The sequence below is a fragment of the Lepidochelys kempii genome, chromosome 2, assembly GCF_965140285.1.
Source record: "Lepidochelys kempii isolate rLepKem1 chromosome 2, rLepKem1.hap1, whole genome shotgun sequence".
In the NCBI taxonomy this organism is placed as follows: Eukaryota; Metazoa; Chordata; order Testudines; family Cheloniidae; genus Lepidochelys; species Lepidochelys kempii.
Window position 1 is genome coordinate 92,484,302 of NC_136381.1, and position 27,758 is coordinate 92,512,059.

Sequence of the window (27,758 nt, forward strand, 5' to 3'; positions counted from 1 at the left end):
CCGGATATGACATAAACAACTCAATGCATTCTCTGTGCGTCACTTCCGCAAACAGGATGGCGAAAAGCCTGGATTGGTGAGCGCTGCGCAGAGCCTCAGGCCGGTTCCTCGGTCCTGAGGAGCCGCGCGTGGATGGGAGCTACTGGCCGGGCTCGTAGTATGGAGCGCGAAGCGTCCCTTCAGAAAACAGCTTCCGTGCGGCCGCGGCGTCTCTGCGGCTCGGTCATTTGCTTTCCGCAGAGCGGGAAGTTTGGGGGCGGGGCCGATGCTCACATTCCCGCGCGCGCCGCAGAGGAGGAGACAGGGCGAAGGGCTGCGCGCGCTGCGGAGAAAGGGGGCGGGGCAAAGTGGTGCAGTGGGGGCGAGGACTCGCAGTCGCTTGTTCGGTGGGACGCCGAAGAGGGAGGTGCGCGAGGGCGCTGTTGCCGGGGGACGGGGTTGGGCTCGCGCCTGCGGGCGGGGCGGGGCGGGGCAGTGAGAGACCCAGGGATGATGGGGTGGGCCGAAGGGGCGGAGCCTGGCCCTGGCGTTGCGGGAGTGGAGGAGCTGTTCCATCCTCGTCGCCCCGCCCCTTTCGAGGTTGTCGGGTGCGGGGGTGGGGAGGGGGGCGCGTGGTTCCCGAAGGTGACCTCCCAAGAGTTTCGTCTACCGGTCGGGGGGTCGCGGGAGAGGGGTTGGGGGTGAGTGTGTCACAGACCGGGGCGTCTGACTCCCCGCGCGGCCGTGCGCGAGGCCGGTACCCGCGCCTGAGGCTCCCCGAGTGTGGCTGGGACCGGGCCAGAACGCGGGGGGGGGGGGGGGGCGTCACCTGGCTGCCTTGGGCCTAACTAGCCGACCAGAGCCGGGGGTCCGGAGCGGGACCCTGTGGCCCTCGCTACCCAGTGGATAAGTTGATGGTCCCTTCTGGCTTTAGACGCTGGGAAAAAGTCAGCTTGAAATCTAGTATGCTGGGGAAAGGTGTGTCTGGCCCTTACCTGGGCTAGACAGGCCCCTGACCTTTCTGCCAGCCCTTGCTTTTGACCCCCTTGTTTTCCTAACTTTAATTTTTTCCCCCTCTCTTTTGTGTGACAGAATCACACTGACAGGAGAGCTGCTCAGGTGAAACAGTGAAGCTAGCTGTAACAAAGTCCTGTCAAATGCACAAAATAAACTGGAACAGAGAGAGACACTCATATGGTAACTTGGGTGTTATCTGTGTTAAACCCAACTGAATCAATTTAAAATGTTACTTTTTAATCTGCTGCCCTCTTTTGACTAATCAAAAGCACTAGGTATCATGGGGCTTTTATAATGTAAGGGAGAACAAGCATAAATTGTCAACTGAAAGTCATCTCACTTTTCTGACAGAATTTATTGATGAAAAAAACATTGATTCCTGTTTGATCAAGCAACAAGAAGAATAACCTGCAGCATGTCTGATTCAAGCAGGGTTGAAGAACAAGAGTTAGAAAAGAGCTTAGTTGAGGAAGCAGACAGAACAGCATCTAAAGCTTCAGAGGCAGAATCTGCTGTCAGTTTGGATGACAATAATACAAATTCAGGAAAAGGCTATTGTGCTGGAAATGAAAAGGAAGATGTTAGTGACCATGAGGACAGCACATCAAAAAAGAGAAAATCAGAATTTGAAGATCATCCTAGAAAAGTGGTGAGTATTATCTGTTTTCAGTTATGTCTGAACAGTGGGCTGGGATTAAAATCTTGGTTTCAGGGTGTGGGTTTAGAGAAGTTTATTGATCCTTAAAGTATTTATACCAAGCATTTTTACAGTGTATGTTTATAAGATTTTAGCAGCTAGTGTCTCATGATCCACTTAACATAAAAATTAATTTTAGCATCTGCTGCTATTGTCTGAAAACTATATACAGAATTATCTTGGAACTGAAGGAACTGGGAAGAAAGGTGGTAATTAGAATGATGAGACTTTAAATCGGGGTGGGCAAACTACGGCCCACGGACCAGATCCAGCACATGAGTTGTTTTAATCCGGCCCTCAAGTTCCTGCTGGGGAGCAGGATCTGGGGCTCTGGCTCCAGCTGGCAGTTGGATTAAATGAACAGTGCATATGTATCTGTTCTTGATCTACACTTACAAAGGGTTTCTGAGGTTAGGCTACACTTCTAGGTTGATCTTGCTACGTGGTTCAGGACTGTAAAAAAATTTTGCACTCTGTGTGATGTACTTAGTTCAACCTTTCCCCCTATGTAGAGGTGGCTGTCAGAGTTGAAGTAGCTGTCAGAGAAATGGATTATCTGTCTTGATGGAAAAGTCACTTCCTTTGATGTAGGAAGCATCTACACTACAATGCTACAGCAGCTGTAGTTTAGACATAACCTGAGGCTGTGAATTCAGAATGGGTTTCTGATACTAAACTTCTTTTAAGTTCTAGTTTGGAATAACTTTTGGAAAATGTACATGCAGCCTTTAAATCCATGGCTTCACTGGGATGAAATTGATTCTCCCAGTGAACACTGGGAATAGCATTCAAGAAGTTAAACCATCTTTCTGCAGTGAAGAGATGCCTTGAATCATTGAGCAGGAACCACTTTGTCCAGTTCTGTTTGCACAGTGTCTAGCACAGTGGGATCCTGGTCTATGACGAGGGCTCTTAGGTGCTCCAGCAATACAAATAACTAATAATAATAATAATAATGGTGTTAGGTATTAAATAGAGTCCTCCTCTTTGGTTGGAATTAAAGAACTCAGGACAGTGATCGAGGGAGGAGTTGGGAAATATTCTTTTGTAAATGAAGCCAGTAAGCTTTGCCATTACTTCTAATGTGTTTTAAAAACCTGTGCTCAACATGAGTCTTTTTAATTAAACACTGAAATGTGTTCACACTTTCTCGTTTGATTCTCTTATTTTCCATTGTGTATAGCATTTGGAAGAAGGGCATGGACAAACTGTAGCTGCACATTACAATGAACTTCAAGAAGTTGGACTAGAAAAACGTAGCCAGAGTCGCATTTTCTTCCTCAGAAATTTTAATAACTGGATGAAGAGTCTTCTCATTGGTATGACTCCTTTATTGCTTACTTTTGTCCTCACTTGAAAAGTTAGTCACTATACTACACTTTATTGCAGTATATCTTATTTTCTTTGGTTACATTCAAATATGTCCTGTGGTCATCACAAAACAATCATGGTGGTGGTAAGACTGCAGGTAAATGTTTTCTGCTTTCTCGTGTTCAGTACAGTGTATCTTTACTCAGAGGAAATTGTTTCGGTTCAGCTCTTTTAAAATTTGATTGCAAGCTTTCAAGGCATTGATTTTTCTTCCTTTTTCCTATGTGCTTTTATGCATCTAGCACAATGGGAGTCCCAGTTCTGATAAGACTCTCTTACATTTATGGTCATGCCAAATGTTTGTTTGTTTGTTTGTTTTAAAACATTAAACACCAGCTGACACTTCTGAAAACTTGATAGATATTAAGTTTAGGAGCTAATCTGCTTGTTGTAGTTTCCCCACTACCCTCTGCCCTCCCCCACAAGGAACATGTGCATGCAAACAGAACCTTTGTTTCTCAGAAGTTAATCTGTTCTTGTAAAATGTCCCCTAGAAGTCCTAATATTTCATTTTTTATTATCTTTTCCTTTAGAGGTATTATTACTTCAGATGCAGAATAATTTTATACTATGTATATTTTTAGCATTTGAAGACAGTGATGTGTCAGAGCATAAAGGGAAACAGTAAATGTACTTGCTGTATGATCAATAATTTTTAAAAGTATAGAAAAACTACAAAATATTAGAGGGAAAAGAAAATGCAGTAACTTTCAAAAGTGATACTGGTACTTCCTTTCCCATAAATCTACCTTCAAACTTGAGTAAAGTAATGGAACAAATACCAAGAGAAATCAATAAATAAAGAATAGCAGAGCCATGGGAAATAAATGCCAGGGATTTATAAAGAAAAGATTTTTCCAGGGAAAACTTGATAGCATTTGTCTTAACACTAGAAAAATTAGTGGATGAAAGCAGTGAGAGGTGGTAATTAGATTTGATGTAGTGTCTCTTGAAATCTTACTCAGAATAAATTTAAATCTGTTTGGGTACATGCTCTATAACCTAGATTAAAAACTCTCCAAAAGACCCTGAACAAAAGGTAAGAAGTAGTGAAGTATCAAGTTGAGGAGGAGGGGTCTGCAGGTGTGCCAAAAGGAACATTGTACATTGGGCCTAGGTTTAATTTATTCCCAGTGCATTCGCAAAGTTATTAAACTAGCATTAAAGAAATTTGCATAAGACGCTAACACCAGTTAGGGCAGAGAAATAATATAGGGTCCTAGACAGAGTAATACAAGGGATAAAAAGCAACAAAATAAAATTCCCCTTTCAAAAATGCAAGCTAACACATATGGTATAAAAAATACTCTTTGGAAAGGAGAGTCCTTATAATGCTTACTAAAACTTAGACTGGGTAGTAAAGAGCAAATCTAATGTGTAAATTTGCAATATGATGGCAGCCAAAAAAAACTACTATATTCTGTCACCATTTGCCGCTCTCCACGCGTTTCTGATTTGGACTGCAATAGTGTTTTTAGACCCACTAGGATAGCTCATCACTTCTTTAATTAAAGAATGCTCTCTCATGCTCATAATTCATACCCAGCCTCATTCTGGATGAGATTCCTTTTGTATTTTATCAGACCTGCTTCTTAATCACCTCTGGGCTCAGTGTTAAGCAAAGCAATACACTGCTTTTTTCTGTCTATAAAACACCCCTTCCTTCCCAAGGCTTGGCTTACGCTGCACACACAACATTCAGCCCAGGAAGTATTCATTCCTTTTTTCCCCTCCAAATCTTTTATGAGATTTGATAAAACGTGTATTTAAAGAAAACCACTCTCTTAAAAAAAACACACTTCAGGAAAAGAAGTATACAGAACTCGAATCAAACTGTTTTTTTATGAACTCTAATGTAGTCTTCAAATGAATTTTGAAATTCTGAAATATCAGACTTTGGTGCTTTAGGGAACTTTGTACAATGAAAGAGGCTTTGTTATCAGTTGAATGTGTGCTTTCTCTTTTTCAGGTGAATTTATAGAAAGGGTACGACGTAAGAAGCGAGATATCACTGTGTTGGATCTGGGATGTGGCAAAGGTGGAGACCTGCTTAAATGGAAAAAAGGCAAAATCAGTAAACTTGTGTGCACAGGTAAGAAGGCAAAGTAACTTTCTAGAGACAGTAAAAAAGGTTCTGTGGAAATGTATGTATGTACCATGAACACCACGCTTTGCTTTTTTCTTTCTGGATATGTCCAAAAATGCCATGCTTGCTGTGAAGGAACTTCATTTCCGTGCTCTGCCCTGGTTTTTTTTTATCATGTTCATTTTATCATGGTTCCTGGTTAAACTGTTAGCATAAATAGAGGGGAAAGTCCCTAGTGTTCCTATCCAGTTATCTTTAATTTTACCTCATAAATACAAAGTGAATGTTGGGAATCGAGTAAAAATGTTTGTTTAAAATCTCTATGAAAAACTGAGTATATATTTACACTGCAGTTAAAAACCCACAGGCTCAGGCTAAAGAACTATTTAATTGTAGCATAGATGTTTGGACTTGGGCTGCAGACCAGATTCCAGGATCCTGCGAGGTGGGAGGGTCCCAGAGCTTGGGCTGTAGCCTGAGCCCAGACTTCTCCCCGTAATTAAATGGCCCCTTAGCCCGAGCCTCATGAGCCCAAGTCAGTTGCAACAGGCCAGTTATGGGTGTTTAATTGCAGTGTAGATAGTGCAGACACCCTTAGTCACCACTTAATTGCAGAATCAAATTAATCAACCATTAATTACAGAATTAGTAATACAAAGTTGTATAATCTTCAATTTGCATTCCAGTTACTGGAGCATTTTATCAAGGAGGTTTTAAAAGAAGATACTGGCAATATAGCACTGCAAAACAGGTGTACTGGTGTTATCCTGAAAACTATCTTTATGATGGAAAAAGAATTTAGATTCTGAGAAAAATTACAATGCAAGGGAAAAGACTAATTTTTATTTTACCAGTTTGTGATATCTATCACAGGGTTGGAATTGCCTTTGCTGCAGAATTAGCTATGAGGAGTAGTTGGGATCTGACTGACTGACAACCCTTGCTTCATTCCTTTTACCATATCTAAATAGCATTTTTGTTTAAATCTGATATATTTTAAAGAATTCTTTATATTAACTGTCCTTTATTAATAGTTATGTATTTTATAAAGAGGGGAAAATTATTTTTGATATTTTGAGGACCACAGTTATTTTCTACACTCATTGGGTGTTTTTGGCCATTTGCATGTTCAGTTAATTGATTTGTGTACACACTTCCTATAATGGTATAAACCAGTTACACAATTGCACACTAAGGGTACGTCGACAGTATGAAATTATTTAGAAATTATTCTATTCGAATTTTTGGAAGCTATTTTATACATTCAGTCTTCTGTGTCCCCACTAAAGCGCGTGAATTTGGCAGATTGCGTCCACAGTACCAAGGCTAGCATCGAATGTTGGAGCGGTGCACTGTGGGTAGCTATCCCACAGTTCCTGCTGTCCCCGCCACCCATTGGAATTCTGGGTTAAGCTCCCAGTGCATGATGGGGCAAAAACATTCTTGCGGGTGTTTCTGGGTGTGTGTTGTCAGAAAGCTATGTCAGAAAATCGTTTCGCACCTTTTTGGCGTGCAGACGCCATACTGCTTTTAGCAGACGGTGCACTGTTGTTCTCCTGATACTATGAATCCACCTCTCCAACTCAACTCTGCCATCATGAACTGAGCAACACAGCTTCCGCCGCCAACTCTGCTCTCTCGCTATTGCCACACTTCCGAGCTTCTCCATGTTGTCTGTCCTGGGCTCCCACCTCTGCGAAAGCCACAGAAGACAACCATTTTCAGCCTTTGTTTGGCTACCGTGAACCAAACAGCACAGCTTCCAGTCTGCCACTCTGCTCTCCTACGTTTCGCACCCTTTTTCCAGGATTATCCGTGCAGGTGCCATAGCCATGGAGCCCGATCAGGTCTCGGCTGCAGTTTTGATCATTGTAAATACCTCGCGCATTATCCAGCACTATGTGCAGTACCTGCAAAACTGGGCAAGGAAGTGATTACAGCGCGATTACTATAGTGATGAGGTTGTGGACACAGATGGCACGGCATGTGGCGATTGGGAGATCATGGTGCTGTTGGGCCAGGTTCATGCTGTGGAACGCCATTTCTGGGCCCGGGAAACGAGCACAGGCTGGTGGGACCGCATAGTGTTGCAGGTATGGGATGATTCCCAGTAGCTGAGAAACTTTCACATGCGTAGGGCCACTCTCATGGAACCTTGTGACTTGCTGTCCCCTGCCCTGAAGCGCAAAGACACCAAAATGAGAGCAGCCCTCACAGTTGAGAAGCGAGTGGCTATAGCCCTGTGGAAGCTTGCAGCGCCCGACAGCTACTGTCAGTCGGGAATCGGTTTGGAGTGGGGAAATATACTGTGGGGGCTGCTGCGCTGCAAGTAGCCAACACAGTCATTGACCAGCTGCTATCAAGGGTAGTGACTTTGGGAAATGTGCAGGCCATTGTGGATGGCTTTAATGTGCTGGGGTTCCATAACTGCGGCGGGGTGATACATGGAATGAATATCCCTATCTTGGCCCCGGAACACCGGGGCGGCCAGTACATAAACCGCAAGGGGTACTTTTCCATGGTGCTGCAAGCACTGGTGGATCACAAGGGACGTTTCACCGACATCAGCGTGGGATGGCTGGGAAAGGTGCATGATGCTCGCATCTTCAGGAACTCTGGACTGTTTGAACAGCTACAGGAAGGAGCTTACTTCCCAGATCAGAAAATTACTGTTGGGGATGTTGAAATGCCTATAGTTATCGTCGGGGACCCAGCCTACTCCTTAATGCTATGGCTCACAAAGCCGCTCCCCGCCCCGCAGGGCTCCAATGAGGCTCTGAGCAGGGATGAGGCCTTTAAACTAAACATGAACAGCCCAGCGCGACTGGGTCGTCCCCCCCGTTCCCCCTACTGCGTCGCTCTGATTAAGCTCTCACTCACCAGAAGTGCCTTCCCCAGGGTCATGGTCCGGGAGCATGCTTTGGGAGTAGGGGGAGGCTATTCGCTCCAGTGTTAATAGTTCCTCGCTAGGGGGGAAAACAGATTCCCCACTTGCCGCCTGTGCACTGTCCTCCTCCTCGTCCTCCAAAAACTCATCCTCCTCGCTCCGTGCTACTCCCCCCTTGCAGGTATCCATGGGTAGTGGTGTCATCACTCCCTATAATTGCATGCAGCTCATGGTAGAAGCGGCATGTATGGGGCTGTGACCCACAGCGTCCGTTCGCCTTCCTGGCTTTTTGGTACGCTTGACTGAGCTCCTTGACTTTTTTTTTTTTTTTTTTTTTTTGGTACGACACTGTTCTGTGTCCCTGGAGTAGCCTCTTTCTGTCATGGCTCTGGAGACTTTAGCATATGTATTTGTGTTCCTTTTTTTTTTTTTTTTTTTTTTTTTTGGGAATGTAGTTCTGCCATAACAGATTCGTCTCCCCATCATGCAGTGAGATCCAGTACCTCCTGTTTGGACAAGCTGGAGCTTGTCTGCGAATCCGGGACTGCGTGATTGCCTGTGATGGTGGACTCTGCATAGTCGCCTATGATGGTGGACTGTGCTGATGGTGACCAAACAGGAAATTCAAAAGTTTCTGGGGCTTTTACTGCCTACCTGGCTAGTGCATCAGAGTTCAGAGTGTTGTCCAGAGTGGTCACAAGGGAGCATTCTGGGATAGCTCCCAGAGGTCAATTATCGTCGAATTGCGTCCACAGTACCTGTAACCCGGAACTGCGATCTTGATTTTAGCGCTACTCCACTTGCTGAGGTGGGAGTACAGAATTTGGAGTAAAGAGCCCTTTAAATCGAAAAAACTGGTTCGAAAAAACGACACGGGACTTGGTCGTGTGGACGGAACCAGTTTTATTCCGAGGTAACTCGGCTAAATCCAAAATAAACCGCATACTGTAGACCAGGCCTAATAGTATTGAAAACTGTCTCATTGTCTTCATTACTTGGTCAGCAGTTATGCCTGTGGTGTTCACATCTCTTAGGTGTAGTCTACACTAGAAAAATTTCTTTCTGCTGACAGGGAGATAATGTCTATATTAGAAACACTACAGTGATTTCTATATCAGGGCTTAGATCAACTTAAATTTCATGCCATGCGTGATGTAATTTTCAGAGCCCTGAGCTACTTTGTAGCATAGATCAGGCCTGAATTTCCTCAGTAATTTCAACTAAGTACCTTTTGTCTGCACGTGTAAAGAAAGAGAAACCTTCTTCAGTAGCACTTCAGAAACCCACAGAGTTGAACTGTACCCATCCATGTCAACAGTGTGTTTATTTTTTTTTTCTGGTCTAGACAAGGCCTTAGAACTGTTTAGAGCTCTCTACAAATTCTTGAAGACAACACTGCATAATTTTTATATCCGTCAGTCTCTTCACATTGTGAAGGTTTCCACTACAACTGTAAAGGCTAGACATTTTTTTTATTTATTCCACATTCTGTGGAATTTGTATTTTATTGTATCGGGCCTAGAATATAATTAAGTGTGTTTGGTTTGATTCTTTTTTCCATTTTTAGTACCAAGTATGTGTGTAACAAGTTAGTGTACTTAGTTCCTTGTAGTCCACATAAGTATAAATAAAACTTCATAATGGAGCACATCTACTGAAAACCAGCTTTTACTCATACTATGGTATCTGCTCTCACTCCAATCATATCTATCTGAAGAGAAGTTTGTGCATGCAGTTTATTTTTTTTATAGATATTGCTGAAGTTTCCATGCAACAGTGCCAACAGCGGTATGCTGACATGAAAGCCCGATGTCGTTCTAATGAATACATTTTCAATGCAGAATTTATAACAGCCGATAGCTCCAAGGTACAGTTGTTCTGCTTTATATATTCCTAGTGTCGTAACTAGTTTCTTGGCATTCTTATTTGAATAAATGTTGGAAGTCACTAGAGTAAAAGTTCAGGAGTGTTTCAAGGAGAGAAGACTTTAATTTAAGGTTGAATTGTTACACTAAAGCAAGGGTGGGCAAACTATTTGGCCCAAGGACCACACCTGGGTATAGAAATGATATGGCGTGCCATGAATGCCCATGAAATTGGGGGTTGGGGTGTGGGAGGGGGTGAGGGCTCTGGGGTGGGCCCAGAAATGAGTTCAGGGTGTGGGAGAGGGCTCCGAGCTGGGGCAGGGGGTTGGGGTGCAGGGGGGAGGGGGAGGGCTCTGGCTGGGGTGCAGGCTCTGTGGTTGAGTTGGGGATGAGGGGGTTGGGATGCAGACGGGTCCTCCGGGCTGGGACCGAGGGGCTCAGAGGATGGGAGGGGGAATCAGGGCTGGGGTGGGGGGGGTGTCGGGGGTGCAGGTTCCAGCTGAGCGTACAGGCTCTAGGGTGGGGATGAGGGTTTTTGGGTGCAGGAGGGTGGGACCGAGGGGTTGAGAGGGTAGGAGGCAGATCAGGGCAGAGGGTTGGGGCGGGGGGGTAGCGGGGGCGTTGGCTCAGGGGTGCAGGCTACATGCAGCGCTTACCTCAAGTGGTTCCCGGAAACAGTGGCATGTCGTCCCCCACATCCGGCTCCTACGCAGAGGCGGGGCCAGGCAGCTCTGCTGTGTTTTTCCCGTCTGCAAGCACTGCCCCTGCAGCTGCCATTGACCCCGGTTCCTGGTCAACGGGAGCCGTGGGGACCTCGCTTGGGGAGGGGGGCCGTGTGCAGAGCCCCCTGGCTGCCCCTACACATAAGAGCTGCATGGGGGACATGCTGCCGCTTCTGGGAGCTGTGCGGAGCGGCCCCTGACCCTGACCGGAGCTCCGGAGCGGGGCAAGCCCCAGACCCTGCTCCCCAGCAGGAGCTCGAGGGCCGGATTTAAATGGCTGGCAGATGGGATCCGGCCCGTGGGTTGTAGTTTGCCCACCCCTGCACTAAAGGCTTGCCTATATGGAAACTTAATGTGTGGCAAGATGGGGGTGTAAATGTACAGTGCACCAGTTGGCTGTGTGGACTCTGCTGCCTCACACTCATTCCATAGTGCACCTTGGCCACTTAGCACACAGCAGGTTCGTGTGCTGTAGATTTTATACCATAGCTTGCTATACACTGAGGGCAGGTCTTCAGTACCCGCCAATCTGCGATAAGTCGATCCCCGAACGCGCTCCCCCTTGACTGCAGAACTCCAGCTCGCGAGAGGCGGAAGCAGAGTCAATGGGGGAGTGGTAGCGGTCGCCTCGCCGCCGTCCTCACGGCCAGGTAAGTCGACTTAAGATATGCCAACTTCAGCTATGCTATTCGCGTAGCTGAAGTAGCGTATCTTAGATCGACCTCTTCCCCCCAGTGTAGACCAGGGCTGAGTCTTTATGTAGAAAAGCCCTAAATTAATCATTAGAACTATATAAGTTAACAAGCAGTTGCTTCTAAAATAGAAGATTAAACTGGTTCCGACAAACTCTTTCGTTGTTTTGTAATGTACTCTTGAAAGGCTGAATATATCTTTCACCTATCAAAGGTGTCCTTTCAATTTCCTCACTAACTAGTGGGGTCATATTATTCCCCAAATTTTGCTAATTGTTGCTACATAGTCACTAGGGAAGTTATAAAACTTTGTGTTGATGGGCCTGTGTTCTTTCCGACCCCCAGAACAAATGTGGAAGACTTTCTGACTTTTAGTCTTCTTGCTCCTAAATGACTCTTAATGCTACTGAAATGCAGCCTATTAGGTGAAGTTTTCTAATAGCATTTTTATTTTCCATACTGCTTATTTTTAAAACTTATTTTGATAACCTTTCACAGCTTTGGTCTCTTGTAGCAGGGCCGGTGGAAAGACCAGTCTGACTCAAATTCCAAGGGCTCAGTCTAACAATCACAGGTTAATTGGGTCAGTGGAGAAAGGGTGTGCATGCAATAAAACTACGTGATTAAAAATGATGAAAAGTTTAGATGATAACTTGATTTTTTAACAAGTAAATTGTATTTCAAAGATTAAAAAGCAGCTAATCTATTCTTTCAAAACTGAAGTCACTTATCTTGCTGTTTTTATCTAAAAAGCACAAAAACATGTACAAATATCTACAGATTTTGTGAACTGAAAATTCGTTTTAATAAAATTTTCCATAATTCACTTACAGCTGAACTTTCAGCAACAATACTAGAATTTATTTTGGAAACTAAAAGTTGTAACTTAATAGCCACATTATTTTGGCTTCTGAAATTTGATGAGCCAGTTAATTCACAGATATTTTTTTTTTTTTAAAGTGAGAAAAATTACAATTTTAAAGTGATGTATAAATATATTCTGGTGGCTTTGGAATGCAGTATATGGTTTCTTAAGTAGAAATGGGCTTTCTTATTTCATCTTATTTCTCCTTCTACCAAGCAGTAGTTCATGCCTGAATTTGCTGAGGGCAGAGGGAAATAAACTTTACTATTTTTCTTTCAAGTACTTGTATTCTAGGATTGGCATGCATTGCTGGAAGATTAACACAAACCACTTCTTTGTTTCTGCAGCCTTTGGTATATGTCTCATAACTCTTTTTAATCCATTTCAGGAACTTCTGTCTGACAGTTACAGTGATCCACATATGTGCTTTGACATATGCAGCTGTCAATTTGTTTACCATTACTCATTTGAGACATATGAGCAGGCTGACATGATGCTTAAAAATGCTTGCGGGAATCTCTGTCCTGGAGGGTATTTTATTGGCACAACTCCAAATAGCTTTGAGCTTGTGTAAGTGCTATTCATTCTATTAATTTTTAAAATTGTATGAAATGTTATCAGATTTAAAGGAGGGTCACTCTTTGGGTGCCCTTGATGTATTTTACAGCAAAATCTTTCCAGCTGAGGGCCTGTGTTGCTTACTTGCTAGGAAAGTCAGACGTATAGTAACTTGAATAAAATGGAGCAGATTGCACCCACCCTCATCTTTAGGGAGGTGTGCCCTAAGGGTACTACACTTCCTAGCACGTAATGCTTCTGTATTGATTTAATTGGTGACAAAACAAGTACAATGTGGGCTGTAGCTGCAAGCTTCCTCTGACACCTTTGAATCTGCCTACTTCTAACCCTGACCTGCCTCTACAGGATAAAAGAAAGTTCAGTTTCCATGGTTATCTAATTCTTGACCCCTTTGAATGCTATCTTCAGAGTGTTAAAATTTGAATAAAAACTTTTTCATTCCCATGTTTTTATAGTAGTCTTAATTGATGGTTAAATTTATTAAGGGAGACTGTGTGGTGCAGAGACTAGGGCACTGGAATGGACTGTGTCCTTCTGTGACCTTGTTGAAGGTCCCTGCACCTCTCTTTAGTTTCTTTATCTGAAAAATGGTAATAATAGCTTATTTATCAGTTATTACCGTTTTTATATATCTTTATATAGAAAACGACTTGAAGCTTCAGAAACTGATTCATTTGGGAATGATGTGTACACGGTACAGTTTCAGAAGAAGGGGGAGTATCCCCTGTTTGGCTGCAAGTATGACTTTAACTTAGAAGGAGTTGTTGATGTCCCTGAGTTCTTGGTTTATTTTCCTTTACTGATAGAGTAAGTTTACTTTTGACTTCATTATGTAATCAAATTTTGAAGAATTGTATGAGCACAAGTCTAGCAGAAATCTACAACCAGGCATTACTGTAATATCAGGTTATGCTCCTTAAAACGTTTTATTAGTATTCTCTCAAATCTGGTTCATATTTGGAGTATGGGTAGCGAACATTCTTGGAATAAAATATCTATCTTCAGATCCTAAGTGGTAGCCCCAAATTAAGATGCTGGTGTAAAACAGTGTTTCAGAGTCTTGATCAGATAGCTAAAACTTTATATTTTTATGGTATTGGTAAATTGGTCATGCTGTGCTGCCAGCTATTTTAAGGCCTCCATGGTTTTTAACCAGGACCCTACCAATTCCAGTTGTGGCTCAGAATGAACTCCTTTCCCCTGCTGCTGTTTCTTAAAATGCTAAGAAACTTGGGGAGAAATCCTAGCTTCATTGAAGTCAGTATAAAACTGTTTCACTCATTGGGGGTAGGATTTCACCCTTCAGGGAGCATTTCTGCTCTGAAAAGTGTCACTAAAAGGGCACCATCTTACTGAACAGATCTTCTGCTTATGTGATATATGTGGATAAAATAAAAAAAAATGCCTACTGTTAGGCTCGTAGAGCCAACATATCTAAGAATGCTGGGGATTCTGTTCAACCTTGTTAGCCTATTGATATAATTGCTTACTAAAGCACAACTAGTTGCAGGCAATAGGGTTGCATGGGAGTCAATGAAGGCATAGTCCGTCCTACAGAAATCTTATTATTAGGGATAATTGTGAAATGGGATATAATCCAGGTTGGCTCTTTCGGGCCATCTTTTTAAATCATAATGAAGCTAAAGAAGGTAAAAACCCAATTTTTTCTTCTCTGAAATAGTATATACTCCAGCAGTGTTTCTCAACTTTTTGATACCAGGAACTGACTTCCTGTCTTCCTAAACTGTGTCAGTGAAATCTCAGGGACCCAGGAGGCTTCCACAGACTGGTGGTTGAGAAACAGTGCTCTATAGTATGTGCGTGGGGATATATAAATGTGCATCTAGCTAAAAAAATCTCACTTTCAGCTAACTTGGTGTGTGTGTGTGTGGGGGGTATTTATACATATATACAAAATGAATTTTAATTAAAAGTTGTTTCATTATGTATGAAACAGATTTTTTAAAAAAATCTAACACTAAAGTTTCAAAAATTGGCAAAAGACAATGTGACCTTCCTCTACCCTCAGATTGCCTTTTCTTCCCACATTCTCTTCTTTCTCCTTTGTCTCCTCCTGTAACATCTCCACTTTGTGTACTGAACCCACCCCGTCTCCTGATCTCCCTCACACCCATACTTATCTCCTCCTACTTTTTCTCCTTAACCTCTTGCTCTTTCTGCTCATAATACAAGCATGCTTCAACCTCTCCCATCTTAAACCTAAAAGAAATAAAACATGCCACACTTGACACCATTTATCTCTCCAACTGCTGTCCCATCTCCCTTTCGTGTCTGAGGGCTTGTCTACACTTACTGGAGGAGGACGTGTGGCGGTTGATGTGTTGGTGGTTGATTTAGCGGGTCTAGTGAAGACCCACTAAATCGACCACAGATCGCTCTCCCGTTGACTTCTGTACTCCACCTGAACGAGAAGTGCGAGGGGAGTCAATGAGAGTGTCTCCTGTCGACATAGCGTACTGTGGACCCCCCAGTAAGTGGATCTAAGTATGTTTACTTCAGCTACATTACTTAGATCGATCTCCCCCCGTAGCGTAGACAAGGCCTAGGCTAATCGAAAATGTTCTCTACAATTGCGGTCAGTAGTTTCTCTCCTCCAGTTCCATCCCAGACTCCTTCAGTTTAATAGCTGCCCCTTGCACTCCACTGAAAAGGCTCTTGCCAAAGTCTTCAATGATGATTTCCTAGGCGAAGCTCAGAACCAGTACTCTTTATCCTCCACCTGTCAATGGCCTTTGCACCATCAGTCGTACTCGTCCTGTCCCTTGATTTCTGTTACTCTGTCCTCTTCTGGTTCTTTTTCTACTTCTTTAATTGCTCCTTCAAGAAGTCCTTCAGTGTGTCCACCTTATCCTCCCCACCAACTTTGTCTGGCTTCCACAAGGCTCTGTCATTGGTCTTTCTCTTCTTTCTTTACAGTTTGGATAATCTCATCTGCAGCACAAACTCAGCTAGTCTCTCTATGGAGACAGCTCTCAGATTGATCTCTTCCCTCCGGACCGTCATCCTTTTGTCCAAAATGAAATCTTGGCCTCTGTCTTGTGAATATCTAACTGTCATCTGAAGCACAACCATCTTGTTTGTTGCCCGTGCCCATAATTAGTGCTTCATCTTTAACTCAGACCTTTCTAGGTCGTTGGATCCAGGCTCTATCTCAGTCTTATAGATTCTCTTACCTGTAAAATACAGCCTTTCCTGTCCATCCACACAGCTTGTCCAGGTTCTCACCATCTCATGTCTCCATTACTGCAACATTCTTTTTTCTAACCTTGACAGATGCGATCTTGCCCACTCCTATCCATTTAGAATGTTATTGCAAAGGATATTATTCTAGCGCACTGCCTTGACCATGTAGCGTCTCTCTTTGCATCACTTCACTGGCTTCCCTTTCTCATATCAAACATTAGATGTTTGTGTTCACTTTCAAGGCCCTTCATGGTCTATCCCTACCCTATCAGTCATCTATCATTTACTATTGAAATGTCAGGTCCTGCTGATTGGCCAGTAATGCCAGCCTTCATTGCCCACTTGTTAATTTCTTAAATGAACACCTTCATTCTTGGGAGGAGATCCATGTAAACACCCACAAAGCTACCTCATTATTCTTAAAATCCCTTCTTAAAGGTCTCGTCTTTGCAGTGATGCCTCAAACTTAACAACAGTTAGGCTGCTGGTATGCTAATACTAGTTTCTATTATGGTGACCAATATTGTCTCATTGTTTCCTAGTATTCCCTGTCTATATCTATCTGTTTCTTGTCTTACACTTTGATTGGGGAAGAGACTCTTTTTGTTCTCTCTGTACTGAGCGTAATACAGTGGAGCCCTGGTCCATAATGAGGGCTCCTAGGCATTTGGTAATACAAATAAACTAATAATTAGGGAAAAGGCCCCTGATACCTATAGGCCCAGCCCCAGTATTCGGTTCTGTTAGTATAGACCTGTGCAGAATCCCATTTAAGTTGATAAAACTCTTCATGGGTTCAAAGGGTCATAGTAGCTGATTTTTTTTTTTTTTTTTGCATTATGTTCCCGCATCAAAAAGTTTTAGACTGCAAATTCAGATTTTCATTAAAACTTTTGTGTTTCAGGGAAATATAAATTGCTCTGTCCAAGTCAGAAATATTTATACCAAGGTTTAGAGCAGAGAATTTTTGATGACATTATAACTCCTTGAAAATGGATATTTGATGGCAATGTGGACTTTTCCAGCCTTTAAAAGCCATAAATATATAAACTTAGAGATTGCAGTCCTACTGAAGACCATATGGTGTCCCTGTGTTCAAAACTATCAACTGTGATAAACTCGGGCTTTTGTTGATTTAAAAGTATCTCTATAATAATTTTTGGATCACTTATGTTCACAGAATGGCAAAAAAATATGGCATGAAACTAGTCTACAAAATGACATTTCGGGAATTCTATGAAGAAAAGATTAAGGATGAGGAAAATAAAATGCTGTTAAAGCGAATGCAGGCTTTGGAGGTAAATATAAAAATGCTGATTTAAAAAAAACAAACTCATTCTTTCATTTAAATAGTGTTTTGCATCTTGCTGGGATTGATCTACTTTAGCAATAGCTTTGGGCAGTAAATTATGACTAGTATTCAAGTGCTGGCATTGTAGGAGCCAAATAGTTCCTATGGCATGCTGCTGAAAGCAGTTAATCTTCTAAATTTTGTAGCTAAATAAAATACTAAATAGTATTTTCTGTTGAGGACAAGTTTTTATATTAGGTTACTAGGCAACTGTGCACATTATACTTGTATTTTCCATTTAGCAGGTTCAACACACTTTTGTGCTTTGTATTGAATTGGCTCATCTGTGTGTGTGTGTATTTGTATTTGTAATATCTGGTGCTATATAATTAACTGCTCATTGTAAAGAGTAGTTCAATGCTCCATTATAAACAAGAGTAAGAAATGGAATAGAAGGACTTCCTGTTGCCTGTTATAGAATTACCTTTTTTATGTGCAAGAAACCTGTTAGAAAACAGAACAAGAATTGAATTAGGTATATAAAAATACTTTGTATATACAGGACAATTATACTTTTAAATGTAAATCCATGACTAGCCTTATATCCAGCAGTAATCTTTTACCCTCAACATCTCACTTACACTTTTGGTTCCCCCGAGGGACAGGTACTGTGTATCTCTTCTGCAGCTTCAGGCAGTTTTCCAAACCCGGAGAGGTTAGCATTATACACACACTATGGTTGACCTTGCCTAGTTTACATTGCACTAAAACTAAAGGGCCTTGTCTCCACTATGTTTATACAGCAGAATAGCTAACCAGCATTAATTACACCATGATAAAAGCACACCTTTTTGTGGTTAGTGAAGACCTAGCCATAATCTGTCAGGAGAGAATTTGCTTAAACCGGAAGAGCAGAAAGCTTAGGGTGAGCAGAACGAAGAGCAAGAGTTGAGAATAAGAGGAAACTAGATTAAAGATGTATAAACAGGGACAAAGATGTGTTGAAAACTGAAGACAAGGATGTGAGGTTAATTTTGCAAGGAAGCTAATGAAAGGATTCAAGGATGGGGAAAGGGATCAGAATAGAGAGAAGAATATGGGTTTGCCACATTAATTTTGTTGTTAATTTAATCCAAAGTTAATTTTGGATTAACTATCAAAGTGAAAAGGATGCTACAATATTTGAGGTCAGAAGCAAGGTTTTAGCAATGGCAGCATCAAGAAAGGACAAACATTGGAGATGTAAATACTATATAAATTATAGTGTGTTACAGATGCAATATAAATTTTTGTGATGGCTTGTGTGAAATGATGATAGTTTGTTATGGGTTCGTCGACTTTTTTTTTTAACATGATGACTGATGCCCATCCAAGTTGACAGCCGTGGTAGTATACTAGACAAAGCTCTGGTCTACACTACAGAGTTAGGTTGACGTAAGGCAGCTTACAGCAACTTAACTCTAAACATCTACACTAAAATGTCACTCGCCTGCTATAATGACTTCGCTATCCCTCTTGCAGAGGTGGAGTTCTTAGGTTGATGTAGTTAGGTTGACACAGTGTCAGCGTAGACACTGCATTGCTTATATCTATTGTTGCCCTTCAACAATGCCCCAGACCAACAGTAAATCGGTGCAAGTGCTACTGGTGAGGCCACGCATCGCCGACACAAGGAATGTAGTGTGGACTTGCAAAAGTGATTTAATGACTGCGGTGGCTGTATGTCGACGTAACATAGGTTGACATAATTTTGTACTGTAGATGTACCTTTTGTAGCACTGGGCCTTTATGGGTAATTCATGTCCTGGTCTAGAAGCTTCCCTTTCAGAACAGGACTATGGTGTGTTGCCCTGACAGTGTGCAGGAACTTGTATTGGTACCTGTCCTACACCTAAAGTGTAAATAAGTAAAAATCACTCTCCGTTATCTAGAATCTTTCACAAGTACTAAATCTAATAGGTAACTTTGTTTAAAATGATAGCTGTGTCATGTCTCATTTTTGATGTTTTGAACATTCATCTATTTTTATAACTTCAGAATTGCATAGGACTTCATTTCCAGTACTTGGAGCAAACAGTTCAGGAGCCACTTCAATCTTACCAGTTCTACCCTATTACAAAACAGTGATGGGACAGTCTTACAATAGTGAATGTGATCGATAAGCTCTATAGATCGAGATACATATCTATCACTTTTCTGCAGTAAGTGCTCATCAATTCTGGTTCACTGTTTGAAGTAATTAAATAGGATTTTGTATGAATCTGCCTGAGCATAAAAATTGGTTTAAATTTTTTTCCCCCAGAAAATAAATAATGAGACTAAATTTTCAGACTTGTCTATCTAATGGTAGGCATCAAAATAACTAACTGCAGATTGACGTTTTTCATAGGTATTGAGTTCCCTTTAAGGCCTCTTTTAGGGTATGCCTACAGTGAAAATGAAAACCCATGGCTGGCTTGTTCCAGCTGACTTGCGCTTGTGGAACTCAGGCTAAGGGGCTGTTTAATTGTGGTGTAGATGTTTTGGGCTTGAGCCTGGGCTCCAGCCTTAGCCTGAATGTCTACACTGCAATTAAACAGCCCCTTAGCCTGAACCCCATAAGCCCAAGTCAGATGGCACAAGCCTATTTTCAATTGCAGTGTAGGCATACCCTTATTTAGGAGACATCTTTTTTGGTTCACATGTTTTTTGGCTAGATATTTTTTTAATATAGTAACTTGTGTCTTTTCTTCAGCCATATCCTGCAAATGATAATTCCAGACTTGTCTCCGATAAACCTGATGATTATGAGCATGCAGAAAAGCTCATGAAAGACGGCAAACCAAAGTTACCTTTGGTAAGTCTCCTTCCCCCACGCCCCCAAGTGATAGAATCTTGTCAGAAGCAAAGTGTGCTCAGTGATACCTAGGGTCTAGTCTTGCAAACACTTAGGCATTTGTTTAACTTTATATAGATGAAGAATTCCATTGACTTCAGTGGAATTAAAATAAAGTACATACCTAAGTGTTCAGAAAATCAGGGCCTTAGCAGCTAATTTATTTAATGACATATGCAATTTTATAAAAATCAGTGTTAAAATTTAGATGGAAAACCTACTATGTTCTTCAAAGAAACAACTATAGTTTAGAATGACGAATACATTCTCTTCCACGAGAGACCTGACGTTTAATTGTCCTTAATTGTAAAGGGTAGCATATCCATGTAGAATGTAAGTCATAGGTTGAAACATTCTTCCCTTTAGACTGAGATTATTTTTCAAGCACTTGTTTATCCATTCTTATTGATATATTTAAATAAAGGTCTGATCTTTATAGTAAAAATGTAGTGATAGTGTAACATAAAACCCTATATCAAGGGGGAAAACTTGAATAAAAGAGTTAGCTAAACTATCCTCTCAAACCTGCAGAGGACTGAAAAAGAAATGCCCTTAGTAGTAGTAGATAGGTTAATTTATCACCTAGGTAAAGAAAGAGCTGCTTGGTTTCCTCGACTAATATTTTTGTTACTAACTGCTTAAACTATTCATGATTTAGGGGAATGTTTGATTTATATTTCATCATACTCCATTTGTGATATGTGCCTTATTGTCAATTTCTTTAAAGGGAACCTTGAGTAAATCTGAATGGGAAGCAACAAGTAAGTACTATTTGCAAAGTTCAAATACTATTGCTTAGCAAAACTGTTTGATAAATAACATGACTTCCTTGGACATTGTGCATGAGTATGACAATTAAACAGATACTTTCAAACTTGGTGACCTAAAGTTAAGCACTAAATAAAAGGTACCCATTTTTGTTTGTGTTCAATAGCTTTGAAAATCAGATTCCTTTTTATTTAGGTGCTTAAATATGGATTTAGTTCCCTATAACTGGGTTTCAATGTCAATATACTTAACTGAAGCAGTTTACAATGCTCAAAACTTTGAGGAATAAATGCATAGTTTGGGAGAAGACTTTTTATGGACCAAAGATGGAATGGAAACTCTGAAGACAGATGGATTTGGTCTTACCTTGTACCTCAGTTTAGCACAGGCTTTTTTTTCTGATTGTGCAGTAAAATTTTAATAAAATAGAAGCTTTGCCTTTTTGAGGTGAATTAAAGAACCAAGTAAAAATTAGCAAGCAATTATCAAGCAAACCTGATTATTTTCTTGGGGGCTGTTGATATCGCATATTGCTTTTCTCAGTAGTCGGTATACTTCATACACAAACAGTTTAGGAATAAATGATCAGTCTGAGAGTGACTGAGGATACAATCTGTGATGATGTGTAGGGTTTTTTAAATAATACAGCTTCGTTACATACATTCTAAATGTTTTTAGAGAGGTCATTAAAATTTTGTGATTTAGAAAATTTTCAAAGATTGATTTTTTTTTTCCTTCTGAAATGCTTTCCAAAGAAGAGAAGAAGTTGGTTGGAAAAAATATTTCCTTCCGAGAGACACAGTTTTCATATAACTTATGGAAGACAAAAAGCCATATGCTATCAGGTTAATGCTCTTCCAGAGTTTGGTATGTGTTGGCATCCTCAGAAGTGTGTTTAAAAAAAAAAAAAAAAAGTCCCTATTTATCACATGAGTTTTCATACAGTCTTGGGTCACAATTTTTCTCATATGGAGCAGGTGACTTAATTTTCTTCAAATAATTCTTTACTCTTTAGTGCTTTGGTTGTACAACCCAAACTGATGTTCTCTTACTTTGACTGTCTCCTTTTTAGATGACATACATCAGTCCAGTTGTAAAGGGAAAACATGGATAACTCTTATAATTTCTTTTCAGTAACAATTATAATCTCATAAATGTGGGTTTTCACATTTTTGTAAAGTATCATAGAATATCAGGGTTGGAAGGGACCCCAGAAGGTCATCTAGTCCAACCCCCTGCTCGAAGCAGGACCAATTCCCAGTTAAATCATCCCAGCCAGGGCTTTGTCAAGCCTGACCTTAAAAACCTCTAAGGAAGGAGATTCTACCACCTCCCTAGGTAACGCATTCCAGTGTTTCACCGCCCTCTTAGTGAAAAAGTTTTTCCTAATATCCAATCTAAACCTCCCCCACTGCAACTTGAGACCATTACTCCTCGTTCTGTCATCTGCTACCATTGAGAACAGTCTAGAGCCATCCTCTTTGGAACCCCCTTTCAGGTAGTTGAAAGCAGCTATCAAATCCCCCCTCATTCTTCTCTTCTGCAGGCTAAACAATCCCAGCTCCCTCAGCCTCTCCTCATAAGTCATGTGTTCTAGACCCCTAATCATTTTTGTTGCCCTTCGCTGGACTCTCTCCAATTTATCCACATCCTTCTTGTAGTGTGGGGCCCAAAACTGGACACAGTACTCCAGATGAGGCCTCACCAATGTCGAATAGAGGGGAACGATCATGTCCCTCGATCTGCTCGCTATGCCTCTACTTATACATCCCAAAATGCCATTGGCCTTCTTGGCAACAAGGGCACACTGCTGACTCATATCCAGCTTCTCGTCCACTGTCACCCCTAGGTCCTTTTCCGCAGAACTGCTGCCTAGCCATTCGGTCCCTAGTCTGTAGCGGTGCATTGGATTCTTCCATCCTAAGTGCAGGACCCTGCACTTATCCTTACTGAACCTCATCAGATTTCTTTTGGCCCAATCCTCCAATTTGTCTAGGTCCTTCTGTATCCTATCCCTCCCCTCCAGCTTATCTACCACTCCTCCCAATTTAGTATCATCCGCAAATTTGCTGAGAGTGCAATCCACACCATCCTCCAGATCGTTTATGAAGATATTGAACAAAACCGGCCCCAGGACCGACCCTTGGGGCACTCCGCTTGATACCGGCTGCCAACTAGACATGGAGCCATTGATCACTACCCGTTGAGCCCGACAATCTAGCCAGATTTCTACCCACCTTATAGTGCATTCATCCAGCCCATACTTCCTTAACTTGCTGACAAGAATACTGTGGGAGACCGTGTCAAAAGCTTTGCTAAAGTCAAGAAACAATACATCCACTGCTTTCCCTTCATCCACAGAACCAGTAATCTCATCATAAAAGGTGATTAGATTAGTCAGGCATGACCTTCCCTTGGTGAATCCATGCTGGCTGTTCCTGATCACTTTCCTCTCATGCAAGTGCATCAGGATTGATTCTTTGAGGACCTGCTCCATGATTTTTCCAGGGACTGAGGTGAGGCTGACTGGGCTGTTCCCAGTTCCCAGGATCATTCTCCTTCCCTTTTTTAAAGATTGGCACTACATTAGCCTTTTTCCAGTCATCCAGGACTTCCCCGGTTCGCCACGAGTTTTCAAAGATAATGGCCAATGGCTCTGCAATCACAGCCGCCAATTCCTTCAGCACTCTCGGATGCAACTCGTCCGGCCCCATGGACTTGTGCACGTCCAGCTTTCTAAATAGTCCCTAACCACCTCTATCTCCACCGAGATTGTTTCTCTCTTTCCATTAGAGAGAGATTGAGGAATAGTGCCTATAAGGAGTAGGATGTAGTCATAGCTTGATCAAATTAAAAAGAATAACATTTTGTTTCACTGCTGGAAAAGGCATTCAGGCTTACTGTATAGATTGAGCAACGTTCTAGCAATGACTCATCATAAACAAATACATTTGATGCCAACTGGAAGCCCATAATGACTGTCAAATCGGATTCTGTTTGGTCTTGCAGCACTTTCTGACACAATAAATGAAGTCTCTGCTACTATAAAAACATAAGGATCTCCACAGGTTTCACTGTCCCATATAGCTTTCTTTGATTACATGCCAAATTAAATATTTCTGAGGAGTGTCATTCTAGTCGAGACTGCACTGAAGGTACATCTTGCAGTTGACAGAATGCTAGCTAGCAGCTGTAAAGTCCTACTCAGCAGTATGTTTTCAGATCTTGCTTTTTTAAAATTAGCAAACTTCAATTCTTCTTATCTTTTGGATTTTAGTCAGATTTCATTATTTTTAATTGTACAGAGTTGAACATACAAACTTAATTCTGCCCCACTGTATATAAATAAGTCTGTACATTTAGGGTTGTGTATTACCTTATGTGCACCTATAAATCTAAGAAATTGTGATCGTGAATTTAAAGACTGCCCCTCATACGTAAAGGGGGAGCAGAGTTAAGGTGGCATGTCAAGCACTCTGGTAATGAAATGTGAATGTTTAACTGCAATTACCGTTGCATGAAGCTGGGGGTGAGCAAACTAGGGTCTGCCAGCCGTTTTTAATCCTGCCCTCAAACTCTCATTTGAGAGGCAGGGTCTGCGGCTTGCTGTGGTCCAGCCAGGGAGCAGGGTCGGGGACCACTCTTTTTGCAACTCCCGAAAGCTGCGGCGTGTCCCATCTCCAGCCCCTATGCATAGGGGCAGCCAGGGAGCTCTGCTCTGCATGCTGCCCCCACCCCAAGTGCTGCCCCTGCAGCTCCCATGGGCTGGGAACTGTGGCAAATGGGAGCTGCAGGGGCAGTGCTTGGAGTGGGGGCAGCATGTGGATCAGAGTCACCTGGCCGCGCCTCTGTGTAGGAGCTGGAGGGGGGACCTGCTGCTGCTTCCAGGAGCCGCTTAAGGTAAGTGCTACCCAGCGCCTGCACCCCTGAGCCACTCCCGCATGTCCAGCCCTGATCCTCCTCCCACCCTCCGAACCCCTCGGTCCCAGCCCGGAGGACCCTCCGACACTCCAAGCCCCTCATCCCCAGAGCCCGCACCCCCAGCCGGAGCCCTCACCCACACCCCTGCCCCACCCTGGAGCTCCCTCCTGCACCCCAAACTCCTAATTTCTGGCCCCATCCCAGAGTCCACGCTCCCAGCCAGAGTCCTCGCCCCTTCCCGAACCCCAACCCCCAATTTTGTGAGCATTCATGGTCCACCATATAATTTCTATACCCAGATGTGACCCTCAGGCCAAAAAGTTTGCCCACGCCTGCATTAAGCAGATAATAGTATGTTACTAACTGCATTTAAAATACTTATTTATCATTACTTTGCATTTCATTCTAGATTCATATTTTATATTTTAAATTTGGGGTCACGCTTTCAGAAGAAATCCAACCCAGCCTCTTAAATACAAAAACATGTTTGAATGGAGACGTGGGTTTTTGCATACAAAAAGTTGCAGGTGCAAGACTAAACGTTGCTTTTAAAAATTTGCTGTAATAAGAAATGGTAATTGATGGGGTAGCCATTGGTGCAGTTTCTTTTAATAAATAGAATTTGTTCTGCAACAGCTTAGGAGAGAGGGAAATGTTTGTCTTTATGTTTGAAACCTTTGGAGAGCAAGAAGTAATGCAAATTTTAAATACTCTCTTCTTTCATAGGTATTTACTTGGTTTTTGCATTTGAAAAGCAACAGTGAAAAGAACAGTACTGGAAGTAGCAAGAAGAGATTGCATCCTGGTACAAGTTGGAGTGATGTAAAACCATTGTGGCGACTATTTTTTTATGTTTATTTTTTAATTATTAGAAGTGTGCAGGACACTACCAAAAACTAGGGCAAGCTCATGAATCTGAGTTATAGTTGCCTGTCTGCGACAGATGGACTTTTGTGTATATAGAAGATTGTCTGAACCTGGCTTTTTAAACATTTTTCAGTAATCTGCATGCTGTCAGAAATGCCATTTGAACTCCACAGCGCTCTTATTTCCAATAAGCAGTTTGTTAGTCAAGTTTGTTCAGGTGACCAAGAGCCTGGTCCTGTACCCATTGAAGTCAATGGAAGGACTTCCAGTGACTGCAGTGATGTAGGATCAGGGCCGAAGAGCACTGTACAGCAAAGCTCAGATTGATTCACAGTGCAGTACTTCAACAGTATTAAATTGTATTGAAGTTGTAGTTTATGTAGAAAGGTCCCAAACTGTTCTTGTTTTTTGTGATCACTGATATGTAGTGTCATTACGTGGTATCTTCAAGATTAAATGGATTTATGTTCTGTACAACTGAATGTGCTGAAAGTATTGTTAGATGCCTTAAGAACTGAATTTCTGTCATTTTTAATGTTCTGTAGATTATCTGCAAACAGGTAGCAACCTCTAAATTTAGATTGCCTAACACTTTCAATTATAAAAGACTCCTGTGACTTTTTTTCTCTTAGAAGCTTTAACACCTTTCTTGTTTGTGGCAGTTATTTGAAACTTGGCAGGGACAAAGCCTGGGGGCTAAAGACATGCTTTCCACTCGTTCTGCGAAACGTTATTCAGGTTTGGCTGAGTTGATAATTATTTTCAACAGTTTATTTCCCTTCCCTTACTTGTGCTGCTGAGAAAAATTTTGGCAGCATATCAAAATAACGAACAGTAGCTTTCTAAAGAGCTGGGCTTATGCTTCACTGAGAATACCTGGAATTTGACTGAGCAACTACAGTAGTGAGCACGGGAAGCTTTCCCCCAATGGCATATAGCACTAATGACCACGTCCCCCACCTTGGGATAAAGCCCTTTTGAGCTGCCAGCTAATGAAGTCTTATAGTTCAGTTGGTACAAGTATGTACTGCAGTGTTGAAGGTTTAGGGTTCAAACCCTGCTGTTACATGGTATGGGAGGTTGTTACTGTTCTACCTAATAGAACTTGGTTTTATACCTTTAAAAAAAAAAAAGGCAAAAAAACCAAACCCAAAACAAAAAATCCCCTAAAATTACATGCCCAAAACAATCAAACGAACATTACTTAGGTTGCAACGTCAAGCACTCAAAATTTAGGAAATGTCAGATTTACAGTTTCCTGGGCATTCTTAGTAATGTGATCATATACTTTCTATGTGACCCTTGCCTCATTCACTGCATAAGATGGGAGCACAAAGAAGAAGAGTTAAGTTGCCCAGGCAACTGTAAATTGCTTGGTTGTAATGATGCAACTCGATTGATTATAATGCCACTGCTTTGGTGTAAATGAAGCTCCTTCCAGATTAAGTGTCATCTATGGCTACATCTACACTACACCCGGGTTCGACCCTCCGAGATCGATCCACCGGCGGTCAGGTTAGCGGGTCTAGTGAAGACCCGCCAAATTGACAGCCGATCGCTCTCCAGTTGACCCCTGTACTCCACCCCTGACAAGACAAGTAAAGTAAGTCGACGGGAGACGGTAACTCAACCTAAGGTATGTCGACTCCAGCTACGTTATTCGCTTAGTGTAGGTCGACTTACTGTGGTAGTATAGACATAGCCTATGTTGTAGCTAAGGAATTTCTAAATGTGAGAACTCTTTAAGTGTTTTATGGAACTCCATAGAAACATGAAATCTAGGTCAGATATATCACTGCTTATATCAAGTTGTGTTTGAAAATGCTCTGTATCCTTGTGAAAGTCCCCTTGTGCAGTTTAAGTTACTGAATTTAAAAGAATGTAGAATTATAGTTGGGGCTGAAAAAATTTGAAAAGAGGTGCTGGGGGAGAACTGGGAGTTGCTGGACAAAGGAACTGCAACAAGGAGTAGGGTAGGGGAGGTCACAATGTTTGGGAGCCAGTAGGGATGGAGATCTTGAGCAGGAAGGAGAGAGAGAGGTTGGGAAGTGAGTGAACTGGACCGGGCTGGG

General features: G+C 42.1%; 1 protein-coding gene across 8 annotated transcripts; it reads left to right on the plus strand.

Moving 5' to 3' along the window:
• RNMT (RNA guanine-7 methyltransferase) lies at nt 1-26,320 on the plus strand. 8 transcript variants are annotated; one of them, XM_073331667.1, is made up of 12 exons: nt 1-76; nt 1,072-1,176; nt 1,348-1,645; nt 2,877-3,012; nt 5,034-5,156; nt 9,789-9,904; nt 12,570-12,751; nt 13,403-13,567; nt 17,145-17,262; nt 19,990-20,091; nt 20,858-20,891; nt 25,546-26,320. In XM_073331667.1, exons 3-12 carry the CDS (start codon nt 1,412-1,414, stop codon nt 25,581-25,583), a joined length of 1,248 nt encoding a protein of 415 aa, XP_073187768.1. In that variant the 5' UTR covers nt 1-76; nt 1,072-1,176; nt 1,348-1,411; the 3' UTR covers nt 25,584-26,320. The 8 variants fall into 8 exon arrangements, with proteins under 8 accessions (XP_073187768.1, XP_073187775.1, XP_073187773.1 ...); XM_073331671.1 differs by lacking the exon at nt 1-76 and adding an exon at nt 91-157; XM_073331668.2 differs by lacking the exon at nt 1-76 and adding an exon at nt 195-406.
• The last annotated feature ends 1,438 nt before the right edge of the window (nt 26,321-27,758 follow it).

Coding starts and splice junctions, on each gene's coding strand:
- RNMT (XM_073331667.1), top strand. CDS start 1,412: ATGTCTGATTCAAGCAGGGTTGAAGAACAAGAGTTAGAAAAGAGCTTA. Junction 12,752..13,402: donor CCAAATAGCTTTGAGCTTGT/GTAAGTGCTATT, acceptor ATCTTTATATAG/AAAACGACTTGAAGCTTCAG. Junction 20,892..25,545: donor ATCTGAATGGGAAGCAACAA/GTAAGTACTATT, acceptor CTTCTTTCATAG/GTATTTACTTGGTTTTTGCA.